General features: G+C 47.2%; 1 protein-coding gene across 3 annotated transcripts in view; it reads right to left on the bottom strand.

The window, feature by feature from the left end:
- Syk (spleen associated tyrosine kinase) overlaps window positions 1–22,710 on the bottom strand; it is an 89,389-nt gene that overhangs the window by 23,067 nt on the left and 43,612 nt on the right. For all 3 annotated transcript variants that reach the window (XM_027955415.2, XM_027955416.2, XM_027955414.2), the window contains 5 exons: window positions 21,981–22,442; window positions 20,477–20,637; window positions 3,756–3,894; window positions 1,390–1,471; window positions 951–982 (listed from right to left, as the gene is read on the bottom strand). In XM_027955415.2, coding sequence (XP_027811216.1) covers window positions 951–982; window positions 1,390–1,471; window positions 3,756–3,894; window positions 20,477–20,637; window positions 21,981–22,394 — 828 coding nt within the window. In that variant the 5' untranslated portion in view covers window positions 22,395–22,442. The remainder of the gene's footprint in view (window positions 1–950; window positions 983–1,389; window positions 1,472–3,755; window positions 3,895–20,476; window positions 20,638–21,980; window positions 22,443–22,710) is intronic.

Below are 22,710 nucleotides of genomic sequence, written 5' to 3'. Positions count from 1 at the left end.
AGCTCCTAGCAGGCTAGAAGGAGAAGAAAGGCAGGGTTTCCCTTCAGAGGCATCAGGCACATACTGGGCAAACTCTAATGGAGAGGAACAGTAGCCTCCTCCTCACCTCCTAGGGACAGGAGCCAGGACACCAGCTCTGGACAAGGCTCACAGTCCCCTCCTTCTCCAGGAACTTCTTTTGAAATCTCACCAATCATCCACCTCCCAGTTCTCCTTCCTCTAAGCTTTTGTTGAACCAGTTTACTCGGAAAGATCTCATTCCCTGATAACAATTTATCAGTTGGGAGACATCTTATCTACCTGCCAAGTCACCCTGCTCAACATGTGGCCCTGTGGATTACACATATGGCCCTGTGAATTGTGCATATGTGTTAATCCAGAGTTCAAGGCTGAACTTGAATGAAATGTTCCCATTTCTCAAATCTGACAGAGGGCCTATTTCTGATTTGACATGGGGGTTTCTTCCTTATTTTAGATACTTTTAGAAAATAGGGAGAATTTAGCTGGGTGTGTGCTATATGCCTAGAATCCCAGCAGCTTGGGGAGGCTGAGGCAGGAGAATCACAAGTTCAAAACCAGCCTCAGGAATTTAGTGAGGCCCTAAGCAACTTAGCAAGACCCCGTTCCAAAATACAAAATAATTTTGAAAAGGGTTAGGATTATGGTTCAGTGGCTAAGTGTCCTGGGTTCCATCCCTGGTACCAAAATAAATAAATAATAAATACATAGGGAGAATTTAACCCAACCAAGAACTTAGGAAAACTTGTCTAGCCTAGCACTGATAATAGGTTGGTTGCACCCAAAACTCACTAGAAATCCCAGTTCATCAAGGGGTACGTTGTGAAGTACAATCAAAACAATGAACACTACTCATATTAGCTAAACTCTGCTTTGCGTTTGTGCTAATAAACATTTACTTCGCTGCCAGAGGTATGTCTAGTGACACTTACCACAGGATGAGCAATTGGTCCTTGTTGATGAGCTGCAAAAGTAACATCTCCTGGTTAGAAAGAGTATGGAAGGTTTCCTCTGTGTACATACCCCCCAACCCCTGCCGTTATCCCCTCCTCCACCCCACACCAATCAATGTGTCTGTACCACACTGATTCTTGAGAAGACTACAGACCTCTGCACCCATTTCTTTTTATCCTCTTTCACTAGCTTTTACACTTATGCAACTAAAATGAATGAATTTTTTTTTTTAAGTTAAAGGGACTGGCTGTCTTTTAAATCCATGGTTTTTAAAATTGGAGCACTCTGACGGCACATCTAATCACTCAGTAAGAACCAGGCCTCATCCAATAGGAGCCTAGAATGAACCAAATCTGAAACATGGTTGATTATGACCAATATCTGAAAGTCAGATATCCCTGGGTCCGGGGAACTCACCCATCTGTGCGCCAATTTTTTGACATGGAACTGTAAGAACTCTTAACAAACCATCTGGCTTGTAAGAATAATGTTCCACCAGCTGAAAGAGAATAAAGGGAGAAAGTGTGGTAAATACCAGGGCAAGAAATGGAAAAACAGGGACAGAGAAACACTGACCACCTGTCAGACTTAAAAGAACTCAGAAGACACTTAAATCTCTACAGGTGTCTAGGGAGGTGGGCACCCAACCAGGGATGTCCTCAAACCTTCTGTGTAAATGGCCAGATAGTGATATTTTAGGCTTTGGGGGACCCCTTACCACCAGTATCACCAAGTTCTTTATTTCTAAAACAATCCTTTAAAAACATTAAAAAAAAAAAATTCTGACTTCAGGGCCTGCACAGAAACAGGCCGTGGAACAGATTTGGTCTAGAGGTTTGCAGACCCCTGAGCTAAAGTAAATAATGTGAAAATAGAACAGGGTCATAATTACTGACTCTCAGACAAATAATCCTGGGGTCTTGGGGTTGGAGTAGGGCACACAGGTACTTTCCAATGCTATCAAGGAAAAACCAAAGTAATCATGGGTCATAAAAAATGGAAGATATACCTGGCTAGAAAATATACACTGAGAAGTACTCAGTGCGGGCAGAACGTTCAGATACACCCAATGAAAACAGCAAAGTGTCTTAGAAAGGAACATTCCAACAATTATCAATGTTGAGCTGCATCTCACAGCTCCTAGAACTCTAGAGTGAGACACAACCTTTGAAACTGTGAGTGAAAAACCACACAAGTAAAACTGTCATTGAGAAGTTGAATAAATGGCTATATATAAGTGACAGGCCTGGGATCTAAGTATTAGACTAGCAGAAAAGACTCCTGATGCCTTTATTTATTTATATTTAGTTGTGTTTTTCTTTTTGCAATCCTGGAGATGGTACTGGGCCTCATGCACGCTAGGGAAGTGCTTTAGCCCTGACCTACAGCCCCAGCCCCTCCAGGTGCCTTTAAATGATTCTTGCAGGAGGCAAAAGACCATGATGGGAAATGAATGTATCAGAAGGCAACATTCTGTATTAACCTCCCTAATGTGCTTGGAGCTCCGGGTACAGGTAAGATTAATACTCTTTCAAATCAATACCATTAAAATAAAGCAAAGCCTGTGGTCAGCAGTGAGACACATGCTGATGAGCCCCATTATCAAAAGCCAATGTCCATGTTATGAGTGACATGTGTGACTAATTATAATAACTACTACTCAAAAAAGGAGTATCTTTTTTTCTGATTATAGCATTAAGAATGAAATCACATCCGGGGAAGTAACTCTAAAGGAAATGAGGATCTGTGGTCTCAGTTTTTTAAAACGGCAGGGTTTTGGGTTGAGTGCTTTCCTGGATACTGATTGACTACGTGTGGGTTCCTGGCTGGGCCTGGGTGGGGACTTTTGAACTCGCCACAAGTATGTCCCTCACCCACAAAAGTTCAAGGTGGTTTTTCTGTGGGCAGAGACGGCTGGCTGTCTCTGTCTGTCACTACGGATGGCAGATGCCCTGTGAACATGGTGCACAAAGGACCATCACTGTCAGGTCCTCCCTGTCAGCGAAAGTAGGTGTGATCTAAACTGGAGAGCAACCTGTGGCTCCCTGCAGATGTGTGAAAAGCAGTGCCGTACACTTTCAGGTGTTCCTGAATGCGCAGGTAACTCCCCATCGTGAGTAGAACAGGGCCAAGAAGAAACCATTTCTAAACCAGGGCTGCAACATTCCTAGACAAGTGGCATCCTGGAGCCCAGGAATGCAGACTTAACTTCACCGGGTGTCTTAGCTGCTCAAGAGAGAGAGAGACTCTATCTGCAGTGCCGATGGCACCTGAATTCAATATCTACTCCTGCATCTCACAGCTCCTAGAACAATCTGAGTCCCGGCCCCTTTGCCTGGCTCCCTGCCCATCTGCATCTTTATTTTGTGTCTATTTGTCTGAAAGACTATTCTGGGTTCTAGTTAGAATATCTTGGAAGGAAGCATTTTCCAATTCCCCAAAGTCAGGCTTCCTGTTCAACTCAGAGCCCAGGCCTGAATGCACATCTGCTATGGGCACTGAGAGCTAAATGACCCTGAGCAAGGGACAGAACCTTCTGGACCTTTGTTTACCTGGCACAATGGTCCTTACGCCCTTGCTTCTCAGACGTGCAAGTCCCCTGGAGATCAGGAAGCAGGCTCTGATAGGTAGGCAGGGACCCCTGTGTGCATTCCTAACATGCTCCAGGGCCTCTGCTGGTCTGGGGGCCACACTGTGGGTGGACAGCAGCCTGTCCCCTCTTATTCCTTAGAGCCCCAAGGGCCCTGTGCTCCAGCCATGAGGAGGGAGAGGACGATGTGTACCTGCCAGAGTGTGTCGAACTTCTTTCCATCGGGGATGGAGAGCTTCCCTGTCTTGTCCTTGTCGATGCGATAGTGAAGCACCTTCCCTTCGTGCAGCAGGCACAGGGCGTAGGAGCCATTATTGTCTCGGGCCCTGATCCTGGAAGAGAAGACCCTGGGTCATCCCCACTCCAGCCAGACCTGAGACAGGAGCCCAGGAAGCAGAGCTCGGGCCAGAGACCTGGCCAGCAGATGCTCTCGGGGAACTTTCAGCTGGTGACACAGCCTGTGGGCTGTCCCAAAGCTCGAGGGCCCAGGAAGCTTCAACTTCTAGCTCAAGAATGCTCTGCAAGATGAGGCTGGTGGGTTCAGGGTCAGGGCTCAGGTCTAGCAGGGCCCCAGCAGCCCTGGAGGGTAAGCCTAAGGCTCAGAGGATAGCAAACAAGGCTCAGGGTGACTAGCACATGGGACCTTGCAGGGTTCTGAGGGTCTGTGGAGCGGGGCTCATCTCCTTCTGGACCAGGATCTTGGTGTGGATCAACCATAGATGGCAAGACCCACAGCCTTGCCAGGGGTGCAGGTGGGAGAGGTCTGGTGGGGAGGGGTGCAGAGTGGGCACTCTAATCAGGAATTTTCTGGGGCACAAATATAGGGATGTGAAGCTTCCGATCCTCGGGGCCTTCTTTACTCCTTCCCCTCTCCCTGATGCAGGGGCAGGGCTGGGATTCAAAATGGTCAAATAGCTGAGTCAGGTGAAGTCCTTCAGTGAAGAACGTGCCATCCACTGGGGAGTGAGCGGCCGGCAGCACCAGGGCTGCTATCTGTAGTGCTGATGGTCCCTGAGAATCCATTGTCATTGTCATCATGGGTAACCTTCAGTGCCACCTGGGGCCTGAGACTTGGGATCTGATGACAAACAGATGAGGACACCCTCTCGTGCACCATGAGAGTCTTCTGAGCATCTCGGGTACCACCAGACGCAGCCCTACTGTCCCTGTTCAGGCCCTCCAGATCATGAGGTCTGATCAAGCGTGAGTCACAAAGGTCCCAGGAAGCTTCTCCAGCCCCTGCATTTGCTCAAATGAGGAAGCAGAGGTCAGAAAGCCTGAAGCAACATGCCCAAGGGGACATGCTCAGGGAAGAGCTCAACTGTGGCCCAGCTGCCGGGCAGAACGTCTGTGAACCGGGGGAATTTCGGCTGCCTCTTCTGGGTCGCCAGAGGTCACGGCCACGGTCACGATGAGAGTGCGATAAGCTCTGGAACGGGCCACACTTCCCTTTCTCCCACCACATACTCTCATCTCCAAAATCAAGCCCAGGACTCGAAAACCGAACCCTGACGTTGGGGGTCGGGACTTTAAAAATGAATTTCTTCTCAAGTGGGGCTTAGCCAGGCCCAGTGGTCGGTTGTGTTCCTCTATGCCCCACTGCTCAGGGCAGCAGGCCAGGGGGAAGACACACACCCAGACCCTTCCTGGCTCTGGTTTGTGGTTCTACTGAAACCTCCCCCTCTGTGAAAACAGCCCAGACCAATAGAAACACCAGCATCTCAAGATGTGCATTCCTGTTTCATGGTCCTGGGTCACTTAAAGCCATAGTGGGCTACTGGTAAACGAACCCTCCCCCCACCCCCCAAAAAAAGCACACAGTGAAACATAGTTTTAGATGGAAGGAAAACTGAGTCTTCTCTATAGGGAAGCTAGTTTATAATGTGGGGTGATTTACGCTTGCTCTGTTTATCTTATAAACATTAGTGGCTCACAGAATTGTGTGGATGTAGAAATAATATAAATACCAAATCATTAAGCATTATGCATACACGTAAAAAAGTCGGTCTTGGGAGAAGGATGACCAGAGGTCACATCAAAATTCTTCTTGATTTAGCTGGGCGTGGTGGAGCCCGCCTGCGATCCCAGCGGCTCAGGAGGCTGAGGCAGGGAGATGGCTTGAGCCCAGGAGTTCAAAGGCCAGCCTGTGCAACACAGTGAGACCCAAAATAGACACAGGAGATCACAGACTGCCCAGGGTGAGCACGCAATCAACCTCATAAGAAATCTGGCAGATGTAAATTAAGGCCACCACAGAAATACCACGAGACTGTTCCTCCCGGCAAAACCCCCAAAGACCGAGAACTTCTGATATTGTTAAAAATGGGGGGGGGCAGCAGGAGCCCTCACATTCTGCTGGTGGAGCACGCACTAGGTCAACCACTTTGGAAAACTCTTTGGGCTGTCCCGCAATTCACACCTTTATGGATCAACAATTCAATCTCCAGGTATTAAAAAAAAACTTGTGTATGGTGCACCTGAGAAAGTGTTCTGGATCAGGCTCGGTGGCCCACGCCTGGAATCCTAGTAATTTGGGAGGCTGAGGCAGGAGAATCACAAGTTCAAGTCAGCCTCAGCAATTCTCAAAATAAAAAAATCAAAAGGGCTGGAGATGTGGCTGCGTGATAAAGCGCCCCTGGGTTCAGTCCCCAGTACTGCAAAAAAAAAAAAAAAAAAAGTTGGACCGGAATGTTGATAACAGCTTTGTCTGGGCTCATCGACACCTGTATGCAATCTGGATTTTCATTAACCATAAAGTGAACAAATCGTATAAGCAATCTATTCATACAATATACTAAAGCAATAAAATGACAAGTGGCAGCTATATGAAGCATCAGTAAGTCTCACAGACAGAAAACTTACTCCAAGAACGTGAAGTCCCCCCAAAGCAAACTGATTTATACAGAAATGGACGCCTGGGCAGTAAAAATAAAAACAAAACCAAAAACAACCAAAATCTCCAGTAAGTGGTCCCTCCCAAGAGGATTGTGTGGAGGGAGAGGGTCGATCTTCTGGAGCTCGGGCTGGATTTCATTTCTTGACCTGGGTGGTGTTGACTTGATACCTACTCACTAAGCTGCCCCTCTGTAGAGTCTGACACTCTCAGGTGTTTTGTGTCTCACTATAAAACCAGCATAAAAAGAGCCCTGGATCAAAGCGGAAACAGAGACCCCTCTTGCTTTTGAACACGGGTTTTCTGCAAGACCCCCACTTTCTCAAGCTCCCCAAGGGAACGGGTCCTGCAGTTTCCTACTCTCTACCTGGCAGCCCTTGCCTGTTCCCCGAGACAGGTAGCTGGCAGGTGTGGCAGCTGCTGAGGACACACAGCCCGAGCAGTGTCCCGGGCAGCTGGCAGGAAGTGAGCACCGAGAAGGGAACCCACAAGCCCAGCATCTGGAGCTGGTGGAGACCAGAAGGCTTCGGCGACATTAATGGGCCAGCAACCGGGAGCCGGCTGCTGGCTGCAGGCAGGTCCTGGGCTGGACTACACTGAACTTAAAATATGAGACAAATGGCTTTGGAACCTGCCTCCTGGCTCCTCTTCTGGGCCACCTCCTGTTCCTGAGCAAACCCCCTTGGCAGGTGGTGTGGGCAGCACCAGGATTACTGAAAGAGCCAACACAGTCCTTGTGCTCCTATCAGGTTCAACAGGCCTCGGGCTGTTCACCGAAACCTTGGACTGTTTATTTGGAAATTTTTTCCCAAAGATCCCCTTAGAAGAAGCTAACAGGTCCGTAGTTTGCCTTTAGAAAGCTTGGGGGTTTCAGGGCTTGATCTCAAGGTTATGCTGAGAAGTTGTGCTTACAGACCCTAGGCCAGTCCTTGTCCTCCTGTGGTATGGCTCCCCTCCTGGGGGGGACAGGCTCAGGCCTGGGCTGGGAGGCCTTGTACCTGTGCCATGCAGAGGCGAGACCGGAGACTACTGTTCCCAGGCTGGGCACAGCCTGGAAGTGCTGACCCTCTTCTTCACCCTCTTGTGCCCTCCTGGGTGAAAGAAATGCATGGTAGTGACGCTGGGCACTGAGGGCCAGCTGAGGACCTGGGAAGTGGGGGGACGCTTGCTCCAGGCAGCCTCTCTGAGGCTGCTAGGATCATGACAGAACTGAGCAGCCAGGCACATCCCCGCCCACAAATGTTCCTGTTCTCCCTTGACATTTTCGTCCCTCTCACGGCAGAGTAGAGCATCACTGGGCAAGACATCATTCCAGAGGGGAAGAAGGGCACCTGGCATTGGCTGTGTAGGCAGGAGGGACATTCACTGTGGCTGAGAGGCAGAGGGTGGGCAGTTCTCACTCAGAGGCATTGACCTGAAAGTGACTTCTCCAGAAAGCAGGGCTCGGGGGAGAGGGAGGAGGGAAAGTGGGAGCCATGACATCCTGAAGAGTGTCATGCCACTCAAAAGAGATGACAAGGCTATTGATCCCCCAAAAGGCACAATAAACAAGTATAAATAAAATAAAAAGGCAACTTCTAGGAACTTTGGCTTTGTGCCATCGCAGTGTTGAGGCACAGCATGCACAGGCCATACAACACTGAAAATAAGATCAGTCCAGAATGCAATCCACATCGGGGACCATGCCAAGTTGCTTTTAGCACTTCTGCCTTTTAAAACATTTTATCACAAGCACCTCTCTGTTCGAGTTTATGAGGGTGGAGTAAGTTCATGCTTCCTCTCTTTCAGCGTCATTGAAACTTTGATCAGCACCATTGAGCTGATGCTGGCCTCGCCCTCAACTGCCTTTGAACATTAATTTACCTTCAGACAGGCTGTGATGCTCTTCTGCTGACCTATGACTGCAAAGCCACACACATCATATAAAATGGCCCACTTTGATCAATCACGGCCACAGATGAGAGCACTGATTGAACTTAGTTTTTATCATGGCATCGGAGGCTCACAACAGTCAAACAGTCCCATCCATAATGAACAAGGAGAAGGTTTCTGTAAAATGCATAACTCACTTTCAAAAAACAGAACAAAAATTGAGTTGAAATGTGAGAAGGGAAAAAGTGCATATCAAATAAGAGCAAAACAGTGGGTTTGGTCTAAGGGCAAACACTAATACTGGCGTTGTAGTGGGCAGGGGGTGACCTCTTAATCCAGCAACCAGGCAGGCACTGGATGTGAGAGTCCACATGAACAGGGCAAAACCTCTTCAACTCTGGAGGAAAGCAATCCCAATATAGGACACCCAGGACTCCCACGGATGAATAGCAATCGAATTATGAGCGCAGAAATGATCATCCAAAACACAAGGGAACACACGTTATGAGAAAAGGGCCATAGATTAAAAAGAGAGAGGAAGAGACCGAGATTAATCTCCCCACCCTGTTACTTTCAGCATTTGAAAAAATCAGATATGGAATATAAACCATGTATGAAATGTTTAGAGAAATAAAAGATGGGATAATAAAAATTACTAACCAGCGTGATTCTCTCAAAAATTCCCAGAAACATTTGAAAAACTACAACTGCTAGAAATTTTAAAAAATATAATTGATAAGGAAAAAAAATCAATGAATGAATATAACAGCAGATTAAAAAGAGACCAAGCAAAAATTAGTGAATTGGAAAACAAATTCAGTGACATTACCCAGTGGAGCATATAGAGAAAAGTGATGGAGAATAAGGAAGAATTATGAAGGATAAATTTAGAAGGTCTAACATATGTTTAATAGGAGCCTATGAAGCAAGAAATGGTAAGCATGAAAGAAGGCAATTTATTTGGAAAAAAAATAGCTAAGAGTTCTTTAGAACTGATGAGAGAAAAGATTTGCAGCTGTAGAAAGGCCAGATGCGAGAACCACTGGCTCAGCTTTATGTATATTAATTTGTTCATCTGCATAATGATTCAAGTTAAAACCTGACAGTAGTCATCCCTTATCTGAAGGCAGTGTTGACTAAGACCCCCAATGGGTACCTGACCTTGTGGATGGTACTGAGCTCTGGGTATACCAAGCATCACATTAAGTACTTCACTATGTATACTTAGCACTTTACAGGTTATCTTTGGCATATGCACATTGCCAGCTTCACTACTCTTACTCTTGGGCCATTATTGAATAAAATAAGGATTAACTGAATACAAGCATTGCTATATCACAACAGTTGATCTGATAATTGAGATGGCTGCTAAGTGAATAACAGGTGGGTAGTGTATACAGTGTGGATACACAGGACAAAAGAATGACTCAGATCCCAGGAGGGACAGGATAGGACAACACAAGATTCCAATAAAGGACACAGAATGCCATGTGAATCAAAACTTCTGAACTGTTGATTCAAGGTATCAGGCTCCTAGGTGTCAGGCCTGCCTGACTCATAACCTGTGTTTTACACTGTCTCACTCAAGTTTCTACAAGTACAAACAGTTTTAAGGTCAACTTTGTTTCATCAGTCAAATATGGCAGCATTTGGGGTGTGACACAGGAGTATTCTCACCTATAAATATGGGCACAGACCCTCCAGTGAATTATGGAAACCTCACACACTCACTGTGGTCATTTGTGCTTAATTCAGCCTTTATCGCTATCACACATCTCAAATAGGCTTAAACGGTGTCCCCAGACCAGCAGAATCAGCAACATGGGCAAACTTGCTAGAAATGTAAACCATTAATCTTAACTAAATCTTAACCTAACCTTAGTGAATTAACAATGCAGGGGGTGGGGACCCAGCAGTCACGACTCCTAGTGTACACACACACACACACACACACACACAGATGTGAAAGCTGCTGCTCAATATATCATCTCCTCTGGCCCTTGTATATGTTCTGTGAAGCCCAACTTAAGGTATAGCATCCATCTTTATCCTTAACCCTAATTTAGATTTGTTCCTTGGGCATAGGGAATAATACAAAAGTGTGTATTCTCACAAGCTGAGGAACTGGCTGCAGAGAGAATAATTTTTTTATGGCTTCCTTATATCAGGTGGCAATTTCACCGAAGAGCATCGGTGATGCTATTTCTGAAACACGGTATCTACCTGTCTTCCGGGCCACGTGGTTGGGGCAGGGGGCAGGGAGGATGCAGGGATCAGTGACAGGTGTTAAATTCTGAAGTTCTGATATTCAGGGTGATGATGTCACTTCTGGTGTCCCCCAAGCCAGGTCTTCCCAGGCCTGCTCCTGAATAAGAACTGCGAGGCTCTGATTTGCACACCCCAGATTATGTGTGGACACAGCCCTTTCCTTAGGCAGCCCGAAATCACTGAATATTCTAGTCTCTGGCAATGTACGAAGATTTGTTCAGCCCTCTGGACCATCTATTCCTGTTGATCATATCCTGCAGGGCCTCCCACGGAGCCCCAAACCTGAGAGGCATGAATGAGTTAGTGAGTGTGTGTGTGTGTGTGTGTGTGTGTGTATACAGGAGGAGTCTAAGGGTTTGGTGTGGAAGGGAGGAAAGAGAAGGGGAAAAGCCGAGTGCATCATACTCTCCCTGGAAAATGACTGATCTAAAAAGGATGACTCAGAGGCTAAGTGTTCATTCCTTCGTGAAAGGGGTTGGGGTGGAAGGACAGGAGGGCGTGTGGATTTCATATACAGAACACATAAGAAAAGGCCACACAGGCACTTTGACTGTCCAAGGGAACTGGAAAGGGGGGAGTCCATCATGGCCTCTGAAGGGCCAACGGCACTCCTCCTTGTTCTCTGCTCAGAGGGCCTTCTGAACAACGTTTTCCCCCCTACACACAAAGAGCAAGGGCTTCTTGGAGTGATTTTAACTAGTACACCCAAGATCTGTCATGGGAGAGGAGCACTTACAAGGTGTCCCACCCCATCACGTACAACAACCAAGGCCAGAGCACAGGGGCCTTGAATGCTTTCCTGACCGACAAGCTAAGCCCACAGGCCACATCTTCCTTGAGAACTGCCCCACGTGGGAGCCTCTCAAATCCCTGGTTTTCAGAATTGCCTAGCATCTTGGTGTCGATGTGAGGTGTCCACCAAAGCTCATGGGTGTGACCACGCAAGATATTTCAGAGGTGAACTGACCAGGTTATGACAGCCTTAACCTAATCAGTGCCTTAATCTGCTGGAATGGATCGGCTGGGTGGGAACTGTAGGTATGTAGGGTGTGCTGGAGGAGGTGGCTCAGTGGGGCATGTCTCTGAAGTTGACATTTTGTCTCTGGTCTGCAGTCTCACCTCTTCTCTCTCTTTGCTTCTTGACAACCATATCCTGACCTGCTTTCTTCCACCACACTCCCCCACCATGATGTTCTGCCTCACCTTGGATCCACAGCCATGAAGTTGGCCATCCATGGACGGAGACCTCAAAGCCCTGAGCCTCAGATTAACCTTTCCTCCTCTAAAATTGTTCTTGTCAGGCCTTTTGGTCACTGCAATGAAACAGTGGACTTCTTCCCTCTTAGTTTCCCACCCTTCCCTCCCTTGGCCCTATTGCTCAGCTATTTCATGAGCAGGGCTCCATCCTGACCTGGGCAGGCGCGGTGGCCATCTCAGACCCTGTGCTCCAGTGTCTCTGGCTCTGTGTGTGCTCAGAGTGTCCCTGTCTGTGTAGTCAGCTTTGCATCTCTGTGACTGAAATACCTAACAGGAGCAACTCAGAGTACGAAAAGTTGATTTTGGCTCTAGGTTTCCATCTCTGCCAAGTCCATTTCTTTGGGTCTGAGATTAGGCAGAGCGTCATGGCCAGAGGCCCCAGTGGAGGAGAGCTCTCAGATCATGGTGGGGTCAGGAACAGAGAGGGAGAGAGGAAGGGGATCTAAACCATGACACCTTCCCCCACCCATACTCAGGCCAGCTGAGGGGCCTCCTAAGAGATTTTAGTTCTATCCCAGAAAGATTACTCTTTGGCCAACTTCCGTTCTCAGAGTTAACAAGGACCCTAAAAATATACAAATCGTGACTAATAATGAGTTGTGAACTTACAGAAAGGACTGATATCTATTTCTAGATAGAGAGAGCAATATTACTCAGTTTTTGTGAATGGGGAGGCAGTCAAAATACAATGTGATACGAACCTTGTAGAAAAAAAAGGGGATTTTAGAGATGTATCAGGCAGCTCATTGAAAAATCATGTTATTTTTCTAAATTTGTTTGCTAAAAGTATTTACCAGCTTTAAAAAAGACAGTAATTGATTATGGTTACTTTGCACTTAATTTTGTACTTTTTTAAAGAGGGTCTCCAAATTTTGCAGGCTCTGGACTCCTCCAATCCTGGATTCTTCCCTGGGGGGAGGGATCCATAATTTTAGGGAAATAAACTTTTTGTTTCCTTTTTCTCTCACATTCACTTTGTAGCCACACCTGAGCTGTGACTAACTTCTCAAAATAGCAAGCTGGAGGAGATCAGAGAGAGCCAAGAATCGTGTTCCATTCCTTCCCCACACAGACTCACAGGGACCTGTCCCCATGTGGAACAACGGAAGTGCCACAGCATTTCAGATCACAAGGAGCAAACATGAGCTGGGGACATGGGACAGATCCACAAAACTTCACTAATTCGGGTGGTGGACAGACACTGAGTACCCCGCACAGGTCAGTCACAGGCCTGCACAGGACAATGTCATAGGTGGCTTAGGGGGACAGGCATCAGCAGAGACAAAGTGACAGGGGCACGCTTGGAGTTCACAGCGTGCAATATCAGGGAAATGAGGCCAGTGGGCATCCAAGGGCCTCTTCCCTGTCCCTTAAGACCGCTCCACCCTTAACCTCCTGAGATAAGATATGGTAAGAAGCATAGATAAAAACAGCCTCTTGGTAGCTAGTAGATACGGCAAGAGGGCGGGGAAGGACTGAAGCCGTGAGGGATGGGCTCTGTATCTTTCTGTGTCCCACCTGAGAGAAGGTGATCCAGTGTCACCTCTAAAGAGGGCTGCAAGGACACAAGTTTCCCCCAAACAGGGGTCTTGCTATGTTGAACCATAAAGTAACCCAAAACTTCTAGAATGAACTCTCACAGCTTCACCTGTGACTACTCGGGTGATTCTCTAAATGGAACTTCTAGCAGGTCACTCAGCAGTACCCCACAGGGAGTCCTTGGGACTTAGCTCCCTATGTCTGTTTGGTAAGCTTCTACACATGCCCAGCATATTCACACTGTAAGGTCCTTGCTTAGCATCTGGATGGCCATCTTCAGTGACAGCCTCTGTTTTAAGAAAAATTTTGCTTTCCTGCCCGAGGGTGTTTCTGAGAAAGGCTCCCCACTCCCTCATACCAACCCCACCCTTAACAGCTTGCATTAGGACCTGCCCGGCTCTGACCCCTGAGTCTGCCCCATAAAAGTCCCAGAACCCAAGCCCGTGTTGCCTCTCTCTGCTATAGAGAGCTGGCCTTTGTCACCTCTGACAGATAAAATGTCCTGTGCCTCTCGGCCTGGTCTCTGTCTTTCGTCTCTCACTTACCCATCTCTCGTTCCTCACTTTCCTTCAGGAATCACAAAAGTTAGATTCTGTTTCTAGATCAGGGAGCCCTGAGGTTCCTCAGAAGGAGGTCTGAGGGAAGGAGGGTTGGTTTGGGGAGACTTAGCTGGGGTCACCCAGGGCTAGGAATGGACCTGTGTGGGAAACCTGTGTGGGCACCTCAACCCTGAACAGGGAAGTCAGTCAGGGAGATGGGTGGACAGGCATCAGAAACACCAGGACCAAAGAACTTACTTGGCAGTTTTTGTTCTCTGTGTATTTGTTCTTTGAGGTTTGGCTCATTTCCTCTTTTTTGGGGGGAGGGGAGGAGGGGGGTACTGGGGATTGAACCCAGAGGCACTTAACCATTAAGCCCTCTGTGTATTTTATTTTGAGACAGGGTCTTCCTAAATCGCCGAGGCTGGTTTTAAACTTGCGATCCTCCTGCCTCAGCCTCTTGAGCTGCTGGGATCACAGTTGGGCACCACAGTGTCCAGGTCATTTCCTTAGTTCGGGTTCAGGGCCTTCTCCAGACTTCCATTAAACACTGGTGAGACCACAGTGTGGCTGCAGTCACCTGGCACCCAGGGGGGATTAATTCCCGGACCCCGTAAGGATTCCCAAATCAGCAGCTGCTCAAGTTATGTTAAAGGGAACAGAACCTACACCCATCCTGCTGTATACTTTAATCATCTCTACTTACAATACCCAACGTAAAAGCTATGTAAAAATTGTCAGTCTATATTATTTAGGAAAGAACGACAAAAAAAGAAAAAAAGTCTTTGTATGCTCAGTACAGGTACCAATTTAAAAATATTTCGGATAAAATTGTCAGCGCTTATTTACCTAAGCTCACTTGGCTGTTTTCACTGCTAGGACCTCTGGTCACTATACTTCTGCTCCTCTTGCTCAGTCCAGGTCTTTTTAATCCAATAAAACTTGTATCTTCCAGATTACAACAATTCCATGTTAAGAGATGGCAACACAAGACTATCAACCCATCCCTGCAACTGAGACCAGTGTCCATCTCCTTTAGAACAGTCAGGATGGGACTTCTGATCCCTGGCTAGGCAGGGTCATCACCCCTTGCTAGCCTGAAGCTAGAAGATGGATCTTCACCCCTCACTAACTGGTAAGATTAAGGGATCAGAGTCTCAGGGGAGGAAATGAGAGAGGGATTTAGAATAAGGAGAGAAAATGATGGAATTTTAAGGGAAACACTCTCAAGTCATTGAAATGCAGAGTTAAGTCACCAAGATGCAGAAAACACACTTGCAAACTTTGGCCCATGCTCTTGGCCTGTGATCTTGAAAACTGAGGGAAACACAAGCGCCCAGGAAAACTGGTATGAAATTGTGCAGCCCCACCCTGGATCCACCTCCCATCCAGCCCCTGATGTAGCCCTTCTATAAATATTGGACCCCCATGATCCAAGGCAGGCTTCTCACTTTCGAGACAGCCTACATTCTCCTTTGAATGTGCATCTACCTTCCTAATAAACCTCTCTCTGTGCCTTAAAACAAAAAATTTAAAATGATTATGTGTTATTATACAAGACACTTCAAAAACACCAATGTGTACTAATTATATCAATACTTAATTTCAGAAACATCTAATAAAAATCAAATGCATGCTAATCACAAGTTAAAAAAAAAATTTAGATCCACGAATGTGGAACCCACGTAAATGGAAAGCTGGCTGTATTTAGTTACCCGTCTGCGCTGCAAAGCAGCACCTCATGGGTCATGTCTAGTCATCAACAGCTGCTGGATCACCTTTGCTTCCCTGAGGGATGGATTGCTACGTGGAGGGAGTCACTAGATCTTAACAAAAGCGAATTTCAGAAACCCCAAATTCTCTACAGGGCCCTGTCTACAAGTACACTCCAGGACAGTCCTTGCCCTCGAGTGCTGCCTTCTGTCTTGTTGCCACATTGCCGGGAGAACAAGGACAGAAATGAGATGTGACCCCTAACCACTCACACGGAGAAGGGTGTGGGCCCTGCGTACCTTATACAGAGCCATCATCCTGAGCACCACACGAAGGGACAGGGACTCAAAGGGAATGTGAAGCTTGTCCTATCACCAGGGAGCTGGAAGCCCAGACACAGAACATGGGGCACCAGGGACATTCTGCACTGTGCCCTGGGGACTCTGCAGCAGAGCTCGGCACATGCCACCCTGTCTTCCCACAAGCATTAAACATGGCTCCTGTGCTCAGGCATGAGAAGGCAAAGACCCCAAGGTCACAGTAAAAAATAAACTCTGCCCCACTGTTCTAGCATGCATGAATGTGCACGGCCTGGCTCTGAAGGGTGGGCCCCCTTCCTCTCCAGAGCCTGTTAGGGATATGAGAGGCAGAAAGACCACCCTGAACACCTGGTGCATCTAGCCCTAACTATCCCAAAGGTGGCCCCACCAAATCACCCGGAGCAGAGCCTACCAATGCCTGAGTTATTATTAAGTTATCCAGGCTATCCCTCCTCCTCCACCCCTACCCTCCTCCCTCTGCACCACCTACGCTGGTCTCCCATGGGGACCCAGCCCTCAAGCACACCCCTGCCTCGAGGCACTCACAAGAGCTCAGGTGGGATGCATCCTTATGGCCACAGGTCTCTCCTTCACAGTGAGGCCCTCCCTCACCACCTGGCATAAAACAGGACCCTAGCTATGTGCCCCCAACAGACTGTCAGCTCTCCATATTCACAGGTTCCACATCCAATACTCGTTCAACCAACTGGGAAACTGAATTATTTAAAACACACACAAAAAATCAGTCTGTACTGAGCATGCACAGACTTTGTTCTTGTCATTATTTCCTAAATAACATAGAATGACAACTCTTTCCACAAGATTCACATTACATTAGGTGTTACAAGCTATGTAAAGAGGATTTAGAGTATCTGGGAAGATGGGCACAGGTTATGTGCAGATAGTGCACCATTTTATACAAGAGACTCATGCACTGGTGGATTTTGGTATCTGAAAGGGATCCTGGAAGAAATCCCCCCATGGATGTGGAGTGATGACCGTAGCGAGCACTTCTAACTGTTCAGTGTCTCTCACTAAAGAAGCTGGCTCCACAAAGGCAGATACTTGCAGGGCTGAGTTCTCCCACGGCAGAACCCCTCAGGGCACCCAGTATTTGGTGCTTTACAGAACTACAGACTCCAGTAATGTTGGTTCATGGGTAGATGAGCAGATAAAATAACAGGAGAGGAGATACAAGCCACCTTCTTTGGGAAAATGTAAATAAAGGCTTGTGAAGGACTAGGAGAAAGAAACCAACAGCTTGGTGACACCCCCCTTTTCTAAGTGGGATGCCCAGCCGTGACTGGAATCCAGGTTGTGACTTCAAAAACCCTGTGCCATGGCTATTTGTTGGAAGGAAGGAACATCTTAGGACAGGTCAGATCTGAATCACTCAAAACCTGGCTTGGGATCTCCTGCAACCGTGGTGCATCCTCACAGGGGTAGGTAGGACAGATGCCTGTCATAGACTGAAGACAGAAGTACTCATGGCAGATGTGCAGCCTCAAGATCTGCTGCTGGCTCATAAGAGTCACTGGAGTCTGTTAGCTCTACTTCCCACGAAATAAACACCAGCGGACACTTGTCTAGGTGAAGGAATCCGTACCAGCGAGGGGGCAACCTGAACTTGGGAGAATCATCACATTTGTTGACGTAGACCCTGCTCCATGCCAGACACAAGGAGGATCTGGGCCAAAATCAGGACGCTAGAAACTTCACAGTCTACAAAAGTACACAAGCCCACATTCAGACACGCAAGCACTGTATACCACTGTCCCGCAGAAATGTGCTTGGTCTCCACCAAGCACCCCACTTAGGTATTGTATTGCAGGAGGATTCATTGTCATAAATAAGATCTTCAAGTAGTAAAGGTTCTAGGATGCCTCTTTATATTTTATCTGTGACAAATAACCATGAAGGTTCCTAGTGAAGAGAATTTCCTGGTGCTAATGTTGGAGAAGGAACACTAAAAGTTAGTGGACAGAGAAAAACGCAGACGGGTATGGACCCAGAGTCCACGCCCTGCTGTGAGCTTGGCATGTGTTTTCATTGAATCTGCAAGGCAACAGTAGGCAACATCACCACTGACCCCAGACCCAGACAAGCTGAGCCTCAGGAAGGTTATCCCTTAGTCCGAGGTCCTGCAATTGGCATTGGAACCTTGGTTGTGAAGTGGGGACTCTCCAGCTCCACCATGGGCTCCTGCCTCTCACTAGTAACCTCCCTGACACAAGGCCTGAACTGAAGGGTGCTGATGGTGGGCAACCCAGCATGTTTGGCAGCGCCAGGAAGGAGTCGGGGCTGGGGTGTGGGCAACAAGCAAGGTAGCATCCAAGAGATTGGAGATTACAGTGTAAGGCAGAGCAAGAACCCAGTCCATAGCTGGCTGCGGTGGCACACACCTGTAATCCTAATGACTCGGGAGGCTGAGGCAGGAAGGTAGGAGGATAGCAAGTTCAAAGCCGGCCTCAGCAATTTAGCAAGGCCCTAAACAACTCAGCAAGTTTCTGTCTTAAAACAAAATGTGAAAAAGGGATGGGGATATGGTTCAATGGTTAAGAGCCTCTGTTTCAATCTCCGGTACCCACCCCCCTCTCAAAAAAGAACCCAGTCATAGAGTGGACTGGGGGGACTTTGAAAGTGTGAATGGACACCAGGTCCCTCACCCCTGGGCCCCTGCACTGCATGAGCTCTAACACCAGCTGATACAGATGCACAGTAGTTTTGAGACTCTCCTGTATTAATCGTGAACCCCAGGAACATGAGGGTGCATGGGATGTCAGTCTGTGCAGCAGACAGACAAGGATGCACACTGGGTCCCCTGTCGTCTGCATGAAGTTCATACATGGCCTTGAAGAAAGAAGGTGAGAACAGAACTTGGGCCCAAGAAGGGTGCAAACACTTTTTTCAGCAACAGGTAACTTTGAGAAATAAAAATCTGCTCCATGGTTATTTCCCAAAGAGTCTAAGAACAGGTCCTTTTAGCAAAGAGCCAGAAGGCCTTGTCTCTGGGTCTTGTCCCTCGGGCACTCAATACATGAAGAGTGCAGTCCTGTGACATGTGTGTTGGAAATTATTGCTGAGGAAATGGAAGAAGTCCAAACCTGGAGAAAATGAGCTTCTAGGTGTCTGCATGGAGGGCAAACACCGTTTCTTCTGTATATCATCAGTGTCAGCGGCTGGGGCTGCATCACCCTGAAAGTCACACTCTGACATCATGCATCTCAACCCGGGCTACTTTTTTATTTTTTTAAGTTTGTGTTTAAAATCATTTTAAAAAATCAGAACTATGAGAAAAATTCTTTAAATAGGTGGATACTCAGGGAATACACTTCTGTTTCTAGAAAAAGTTGACAGAGTCTGCCCGGTATTCATCAATGTGCCTGACCACTAGATTACCTCACTGTTTCCGGTTCAGTTTCTGAGGCAAGAATGGGGTCCTCTGTGGTCCCCTGGAAGCATCTCTGTTGGGAACACTGAGTTATGACAAATGCACATGAGCCTTCTCTCTGCCAGCAACCATCTGCCCTTTCATCTTGCCAGAGCACCTTGGGAGACAGGTGCTTTCACCCCAAAACAGCTCTCAACCTTTTCTGGACCATGACTCCACCCAGCTGGCCCACTCCTCCCAGGACCTTCTCAAATTCAGGTTTACACTGACCCAATAAAGACAACGAGCAACAGAACCCAGGATTCATACCTTCTGGTGTTTGAGATTATAAAGCTGAAGTCCACAAACCCATTCTGATTAAATAGCTATAGTCACTGTTTATATAAACGACTCCCAGGAATCTTTTTGAAAACAAAAAAAGAAAAAAAATCTACCCTGCTAGCACTTAGTTCCAAGAAAAAAATAGAAGTCCAGTCTGAGGTTGGGGGTGGGAGATCTGAAGGAACAAATTTGTGTTTGCCTTTCTGTTCGATGATCACAGACAGTGTCTGTGCTCCCCATATTTGCCATGAAAAGTGGAATTCAGGTTGATCCTCTCTGAGCTGAAAATCTGAAATGTTCCAAAATCTGAAACTTGGGAGCTTGAACATGTTACCAGAAGTGGAAGATTTCACACCTGGTCTTACGTAATGGGTCAAAACGGGTGCACCGAAGACACCATATGAGATTCTCTTATACAGCCTTACACAATGTGTATTTCCCAAGATATTTCCAAAATTAGAAAAAAAATATCAGAAATCCAAGGCAGTTCTGGTCCCAAGCATTTTGGAAAAGGATTATTCAACTGTATGTGGCTGAATGCCATTGTCTTTAAACATGGAGTCCCTCTACACCCAAGAAGAGTGTGCACTTCAGGGACACACTAGGCAAAACCCACTGGATCATGGTTAATCGTTTAAATATGTAGTGTCCTTAGGACAGGACAGCACGTGCGTCATCAGATAAAAACATGTGACCCCTTCCTGGGATCACATGGAGTCTACTCACGGGGAAGCCGAGTTCCCCTTAATTGTCCAAGCAAGCCCAGAGGTAGAAGGTGGGGGGAAAAGACATAATACTTACAAGAATTTTCCATTGGTCTTTGATCCTATCAGGACAATCTGTTCAGATTCATCCCGAGAGATGTTCCCATGGAACCAGGGCATTTTTTCATGGGCTGTGGTGGCGATCAGCTTCTCCAGCTGGGGCTTCTGACTGATGATGGCCTGTTCCAGAGCCTGGCCCTGTGTGACCAGGGGGAGAGAATGAGCAGGACCAGGCAGAAATGGAAAAAAAAAATCACAAAATCCATGTCTGATGTTTGGTGAGCTCTAATGTGACCAAGGAGGATCAGATTTCATCCATCCATTCATTCATTCATTCAGAAAAAAACAAACTGTAGGATCTTGATGGTGACTTAAATACCTTCAAGTGTATAAATAAGAAAGATGTTTTGGAAGAAAGAGTTTGGCATTTTCGAAATCAGACAAAACGTTGAATACTACCTGGTATAAACACTGAGGCCCAGAAAACCAAATCATCCAGTAGGTAGACACTTAGTTCTATGACAGAACCTGGTTATTCCAAGAAGGTCTTAGGTCAAGAAGCCCTAAGAGGTGAACAAGGAAGGCACCTGAGGTGTCCTGTCCCCTTTACCTAGTTACACTGAGCACCTCACTGACCCTGTGCCTGCAGGAAGCGTCATCACAGAAAGCACAGGTTTAAAACTCTTACCCCTGTGGGCAAAGCGAGATGGAGATCAAAGATGGAAAACTGGGCCGAGCGCTTAGTGAATCAACTACTTTGTCCTTCTTGGTGGGAAGGAAACCGATCTTTTCAAGAGTTACTAACGAAGAAGCCAGTGTTTGAATTTGCATTAATCAAGAAAAACCCAAGAAGTAAAAATAAAAATAAAACCACCCCAAATGTGTAGCTGAGAAGAGCAGGGAGGGTAGGTAAGAACGTGGACACCTTTGCCAACTTTCCAGAGGCAAACTTTTGTTCACGTGTCCAAATTAAACACAAGCATCCTCTGCCGTGGCAAACCTTGACTCTTAGGCTTTATACCAGAGATACTGCAGTCCAGCTTAGTATTAGCATAGAGTGATATCATTGGCAGCAGTATTTATAATTGATAAAAGGGTTCATCAGTGGATACTAGTCAAATAAATTATCGTGCCCAGTGGACAATGCCAGGCAGCCAAAGAAACGGTGGTGCACCTATGTGTGTGAGACAGAACACTGAGCAAGAGATATTAAGAAGCTGTAAATTCAAGGGCCAATTGTTATGCATGGCATGACCCTGTTAGGTAAATATCAATGTCTCTTTGGAAAGTCCCACCATGAAGTTGGTGGCAACATCTCCTGTAGTGCAGAAAGCCACATCCCTGGCATGAAGTTTCCCTGCCTCAGCGGTGGGTATAAAGGAGGAATGGTAATCTTCCTAGAGTCAGTCGCTTTTTGGCTAAAATTAATGGTTAAGGAGTTGGGTGCTCATTTGGGCACACTAGGTTTGTACGTCATGGGGACATCTGTGTGGGGTCCCAGGTTCCCATGAACACAGGGTGCAGGTCCAACTGAGACCCACCTGAAGGTTCCATGTCTGCTTTACATATTCTCTGATGAGGTTTTCCTTCAGGTCCTCGAAGGGCCCTGTCTTGGGCTGCACTCCAGGGGGTCGGTTGAAGGGTTTTTTGAGAAGGCAGATGAGGCCATCGGATTCCTGGGAGTGGTACTGGCAGAGGTCAGCAGGGCTGCTGTGGTTCCTGCCACCTGAGATGGCATAGGTGCCATTGATCTCCCTCTCGATGGTATAGTGGTGTGCCTTCCTGCCGTGAGCCACCGACAGGGCAAAGCCACCCAGGTAATTGCGACTCTGACGCAGCAGGTAGAGCCCATCTGTCATGCCCCCCTGGACCAGGTAATCTTCGGCCTCCTCCCGAGTGATGTTGCCAAAAAAGAAGGGCAGGTGGTTGGCGCTCTCTGTTGGGCTGTTGGCCATGCCTGCGCTGTCTCCTCAGGAAGTAACAGGGCACAGGCGGGGAAACACCTGGGGACAAGACAAAGATGAGAAGACTTCAGTGAGCAACTCAAGCTGCAAGAAATGTGGGCTAAATCCCTCTGAACCCTTGCCAGGTGGAGACAGATCCTCCCAGCTCAGAATGGAAGTGCTTCCCTCTTTGGACTTCCCATCATGCACTGTCATTTCTGCTCACACAACTTACGGTTTCCCAACCCGCCCTCTGCATAATCAACCCAAATCACAGCCTTTGGCCAAAGTGACCAAATTCACTTTTTTTTTTTTTTTTTTTGGTGGG

This window comes from Marmota flaviventris, chromosome 16, assembly GCF_047511675.1.
Source record: "Marmota flaviventris isolate mMarFla1 chromosome 16, mMarFla1.hap1, whole genome shotgun sequence".
NCBI lineage: Eukaryota > Metazoa > Chordata > Mammalia > Rodentia > Sciuridae > Marmota > Marmota flaviventris.
This window is presented reverse-complemented; position numbering and strand designations above follow the sequence as displayed.